The sequence below is a fragment of the Camelina sativa genome, chromosome 7 (assembly GCF_000633955.1).
Source record: "Camelina sativa cultivar DH55 chromosome 7, Cs, whole genome shotgun sequence".
NCBI lineage: Eukaryota > Viridiplantae > Streptophyta > Magnoliopsida > Brassicales > Brassicaceae > Camelina > Camelina sativa.
Genome location: NC_025691.1, coordinates 29,179,087 through 29,183,683, shown reverse-complemented (window position 1 = coordinate 29,183,683; position 4,597 = coordinate 29,179,087). Strand labels below are relative to the sequence as shown.

The 4,597-nt window shown below is 38.4% G+C and overlaps 3 protein-coding genes across 6 annotated transcripts in view; 2 read left to right on the top strand and 1 right to left on the bottom strand.

Moving 5' to 3' along the window:
* LOC104703191 (trifunctional UDP-glucose 4,6-dehydratase/UDP-4-keto-6-deoxy-D-glucose 3,5-epimerase/UDP-4-keto-L-rhamnose-reductase RHM1) overlaps window positions 1–859 on the bottom strand; it is a 10,358-nt gene extending 9,499 nt beyond the window's left edge. For 2 of the 3 annotated variants that reach the window (XM_010419154.2, XM_010419156.2), the window contains exons 1-2: window positions 686–859; window positions 137–350 (exon numbers count right to left, since the gene is read on the bottom strand). In XM_010419154.2, coding sequence (XP_010417456.1) covers window positions 137–326 — 190 coding nt within the window. In that variant the 5' untranslated portion in view covers window positions 327–350; window positions 686–859. Of the gene's footprint in view, window positions 1–5; window positions 351–685 lie in introns of all 3 variants that reach the window. The other variant, XM_019227973.1, reaches the window with a different exon arrangement.
* LOC104703188 (probable sodium/metabolite cotransporter BASS1, chloroplastic) lies at window positions 1,789–4,041 on the top strand. Its single transcript, XM_010419153.2, has 7 exons — window positions 1,789–2,331; window positions 2,641–2,734; window positions 2,820–2,853; window positions 2,957–3,011; window positions 3,090–3,173; window positions 3,267–3,554; window positions 3,666–4,041. The coding sequence occupies exons 1-7, from the start codon at window positions 1,831–1,833 to the stop codon at window positions 3,816–3,818; spliced, it is 1,209 nt and encodes a 402-aa protein (XP_010417455.1). The 5' UTR covers window positions 1,789–1,830; the 3' UTR covers window positions 3,819–4,041.
* Window positions 4,136–4,597, top strand: part of LOC104703187 (protein SRG1) — a 2,340-nt gene continuing 1,878 nt past the window's right edge. The window contains exons 1-2 of one of the 2 annotated variants that reach the window (XM_010419152.1): window positions 4,336–4,428; window positions 4,497–4,588. In XM_010419152.1, the coding sequence (XP_010417454.1) occupies window positions 4,505–4,588 (84 nt within the window). In that variant the 5' untranslated portion in view covers window positions 4,336–4,428; window positions 4,497–4,504. Of the gene's footprint in view, window positions 4,589–4,597 lie in introns of both variants that reach the window. The other variant, XM_010419150.1, reaches the window with a different exon arrangement.

Genomic DNA, 4,597 nt, shown 5'->3' with positions numbered 1-4,597 from the left:
TAGATGTTGTTCTTAGTAAACTCGAAACTGTTGCCGAAGGAATTGTCGACATGGGTCTGGGCAGCGAAGTGCATGATGGTGTCGATACCTTCAGTGATGAGGAGATGATTGACCAGGTCAGCACTGGCGATGTCACCTTTGACAAACTTGAAATTGGGAGAGTGTCGAGATGGATTGAGGTTCTTGAGGTTTGAACAGTAATCGAGTTTGTCAAGGACAACGATTTTGTAATGAGGATAGGTCCGTATGAGTCTGTTGGCGACATGTGATGCGATGAAACCAGCTGCTCCGGTGATGAGAATGTTCTTTGGAGTATACGAAGACATGATGATTTTTGATTTTCAAAAACGCTGCGTTTTTTTTGCAAAGAATTGAATAGATCAGCGATGCATGTAATGTAGCAACAACAATATATATATATATATATAAAAACAGATCCTTAAGAGTTTAGAGAATGAATCAGCAGATCTAACGAAATAAAAAAAACGTAAACGCAATTGGGAAAAAAAAAAGCTCAGATCCAAAATCTAAATCAGAGAGCAGACAGAGTACAGAAACCACGATTCGGTAGCAAACATCAATTCGGATTAGAAAAAGAGAAGTGAGCTGTGATAAAAAAAAAAAAAAAAAAAAAAAAACTCGGCGAAGCATTATGTAAAATTCGAGATTCTCTAAAACAACATACCTTTGAATTCTCAGATCTTCAACGTTCAAAACAACCTTAGACCGGGGGCAATAGGAATTGGGAAATTTCGAGATAATGTGAAGATGAAGAAGGTGACGAAGAAGCGAAAGAAACGGAGGAGAAGAAGAAGAAGAAGAATCAAAATTCAAAAAAAAAAGAGTCTTCAAAATAGAGAGAAAGAGAGAAGAAACACAAAAGACTCTCCTGCTGATGAGGGAAGGAAGATGAGTCTACGAAAATTCTTTTTATATTACTGTGACTTACGAATTTACCCTTTCTGTTCTCACTTATTTACAATAGCGGGTAGGTACACGACTTGACTTGCGTGTTCAAATTGCGCGTTTTCTCAAACATACATTGACTCCCGCATGTTATTACTCCTTTTAATTACATGTTTTTTTGTCTATAATTTTTTACTTTTATATATATATATATATATATACTTTTCTTTTTGACAACAATTTTTGACTTATAGTAAGCCTCAATTTGGATACGAAATACTAATGAAGTAACGATTGTCAAAAAATAAAAAATAAAGATTTTGAATATGTTCAATGCTGTTTAAAAGTTAAAAAAATTAGGTAAGTAAAACAAATGATGGTGTGGGATATTATTACAGTACGTTTACGTTTGCGGTATTATAGTGGTTAGGTATCATGTGTGGCTCTCACGAGTTCTCAAAACTCTATTTCACAGATAGGGACTTTTTCGTAATTTAACCACATCAATTGAATTTTGTGATACTATAAATTGATATCGTTCCTTTTTTAATATGGGATATGCGCAATCATCTATTGCAGTTGCCCATATGCTTTGCCTTAATCAGATCACCGACACATTTTTTACAATTATTGTCACTTGTGGTTTGTGACTTGTGATTCTGAACTAATTAAATCTCTTTTGATCATTAGCAACACATAAAGACGCCTTTGTGGTGTTATTATAAAAAGGGGGACGATTTATGGAACAAATAGTTTCACTGGGGGTAAACGTAGAGAAACATGTTTTATTCAGGGACCATTTTAGCAAACAACGTGTTTAATTATAAAAAAGGCACGTGAGAAAGCACGTGAGTACATGTTTTGGTTTCTTCTTCATCAGTCCGATCAGAGAGAGAGTAGAGTCGCCGGTGAGAGAAAAAAAAAATGGCGTCTGCGATGTCTCTCTCTCTTTTGAACGGAGCAACGCCTTTGAAATCGAGTCCGCTGCTCAACAAATCTAAGCTCACTCCGCAGCGTCTTCGAACTATATCGTGTTCTAGGCTTTCTGACTCTTCCTTGAGTCGCGAAATTTCTCTGCAGAACCAATCTACTGTTCCGATTTCGTGTAGGCGTCGTGGGTTTGACTTTGTTCCTCGTTGCGGCATTTCGTCGAACGATTTGCCTACTGAGAAAAAGAAGAGCTTTGGTGAGTGGGTTGAGTATTTGGGAGAGGCGGTTTCGATAGCGTTTCCGGTATGGGTTTCTCTTGGATGCTTGTTGGGGCTTTTGAGACCAACTACTTTCAATTGGGTCACTCCCAATTGGACCACTGTAGGTCTTACGATCACTATGCTCGGAATGGGAATGACTTTGACCCTCGACGACCTTCGTGGCGCTTTATCCATGCCCAAGGAGCTCTTCGCTGGCTTTGTCTTGCAGTACTCGGTCCGTCTGCTTCTCTCATCATTGTCCCTTTATCCAAATATGAGACTATTTATTTCGTCTTATGTGAACCAATGTTGTGAAATTACAAGAGGACTAGGGAAAGATTAGATTTTTTAGGAACAATGTAGAGTTTTTTTAGAAGAGGACTAGGGAAAGATGAGATTTTGTAGGACCAATGTAGATTTTTTTTTTGTGTGGATTTGGTAACAGAAACTTGTGGATTAATATGTGTTCTTGCTTGAGCTCTTGATCTTGGTGGCTCCAGTGCATTGTTAAGTTCATAGCTTGCTGTGGAATCGTGTGTTGTAGGTGATGCCACTATCAGGATATTTTGTGAGTAAGCTCTTAAATTTGCCACCACATTACGCAGCCGGTCTCATATTGGTTGGTTGCTGTCCAGGCGGTAAATATACATTTCCTTACTTAAATTGAATTTTAGTAACATTCACGTGGTGCTCTTAATGCTTTTTTCATTTGTTTATTTGAAGGTACGGCTAGTAATATTGTCACGTACATTGCACGGTTTGTAATCAAATAAAAAGAAACGTTTTAGAGTTCCATATATTTCTTATAATTCATCTAGATGATCTAAGTTTCTATTCTGTTTTTTTTTTCAATTGTACAGAGGAAATGTTGCGCTATCAGTATTGATGACAGCAGCTAGCACTGTTTCAGCTGTGGTTAGTGACTTACTGTCATGGTTTTCCCAATTCTTCTTGTAGATAAGACACCCCATTTAATCCCATTCCGTTTTTTAGATTATGACACCGCTTCTTACGGCCAAGCTTGCCAAGCAGTATATCACAGTTGATGCTCTTGGATTACTAATGTCAACACTACAGGTTTGGATCGTTCTATCAGTTTCTTGTTCGAATTAGAACGAACGAGCGAGTTTTTTTTGTTCATTGAATTAACCCTTCTCAGCTCTTGTACAGGTGATTCTTCTCCCAGTGTTGGCTGGTGCATTTCTGAACCAATACTTTAAAAAGCTGGTGAAATTTGTTTCTCCAGTGATGCCTACAATTGCAGTTGGAACCGTTGCAATCCTATGTGGGTATGCTATCGGTCAGAATGCATCTGCAATACTCATGTCTGGGAGACAAGTAGTCCTGGCTTCATGCCTTCTTCACACCTCTGGATTTTTCTTTGGCTACCTGTTTTCAAGATTACTTGGAATTGATGTGGCATCGTCCAGAACTATATCTATCGAAGTCGGCATGCAGGTAACTAAACAGTTTCTTAGATAGTTAGATCAAAGAGTAAACATAACCTTTTTAAAACTCAATGTCAACTGAAGCTTTTTTTTTTTTTTTTTTCATTTTGTTTTGGTGAAGAACTCGGTGCTTGGAGTTGTTCTTGCGACACAGCATTTTGGGAATCCGCTCACTGCAGTACCGTGCGCTGTTTCTAGCGTCTGTCACTCAATCCTCGGTAGCGCGTTGGCTGGAATTTGGAGACGCAGTTCCTCAAAACAGCTTGAAGACTGAAAGGAAAAGTAAAGGAAAGTTCATGAAGTCTCTCACTGTTACATCAAATTCCGACATCTTTGAGGACCATTTAGTCAAGTTTGTTGGACGGATGAACAAAAGGGTTATGTGTCTTGTAAAGCTTTAGAAGAACATATCTTCGAATGTTTTTGTTTTAAGTCTGAGAATTCTCTTGTTATCATTTCATGCTTTCGAAACATTAAATCATATTTTGTTTGTTGTAGCCAACTTGTAGTAGAGCGCTGCTAGTGAGGAGGTTGGGTTATTCAACCTTTGTGGAGGGTATTTTTGGGATTTTTGAACTGGGAACAGCTAGTCTTGGTCGTCGCAGAGTATTAAAAAAACGTTTAAAGTCGTCTTCTCCAAATCGTATTTTTTTTAATTCCCCTGTCTCTCTCATTTGATTTTATTTCAGTTTCGTTTTCTTTTGTTCGGTTCTTGCGGAAAAAATTGGTTGTTGAGTGGATCAAAGCTTCCGACTCCTGTTCTTTGTTTTGGTGCTAGAAGAAAAGTCCATGGAGGGCGAAGGAGAAAGACAGTGGAGCTCTCTCATAGTACCTTCTGTTCTAGAGATGGTGAAAGATAAGAACTTCACTACTGTTCCTCCAAGGTATGTTCTGTCTGATCAAGATAAAACAGAGATTCTCGATGATTCTAGTCTGAATTCTGAGATTCCAGTCATCGACATGAAACGCTTGTGTTCTGTTTCCACCATGGATTCCGAGCTCAAGAAGCTCGATTTCGCTTGTCAAGAATGGGGATTTTTCCAAGTTCGTCTC

What these genes read in the sequence shown, in the direction of transcription:
- LOC104703188 (XM_010419153.2), top strand. Translation starts at nt 1,831, where the DNA reads ATGGCGTCTGCGATGTCTCTCTCTCTTTTGAACGGAGCAACGCCTTTG. An exon ending in GCTTTGTCTTGCAGTACTCG is followed by an intron (nt 2,332 to 2,640) that starts GTCCGTCTGCTT and finishes CGTGTGTTGTAG; the next exon opens with GTGATGCCACTATCAGGATA. An exon ending in GGTTGGTTGCTGTCCAGGCG is followed by an intron (nt 2,735 to 2,819) that starts GTAAATATACAT and finishes GTTTATTTGAAG; the next exon opens with GTACGGCTAGTAATATTGTC.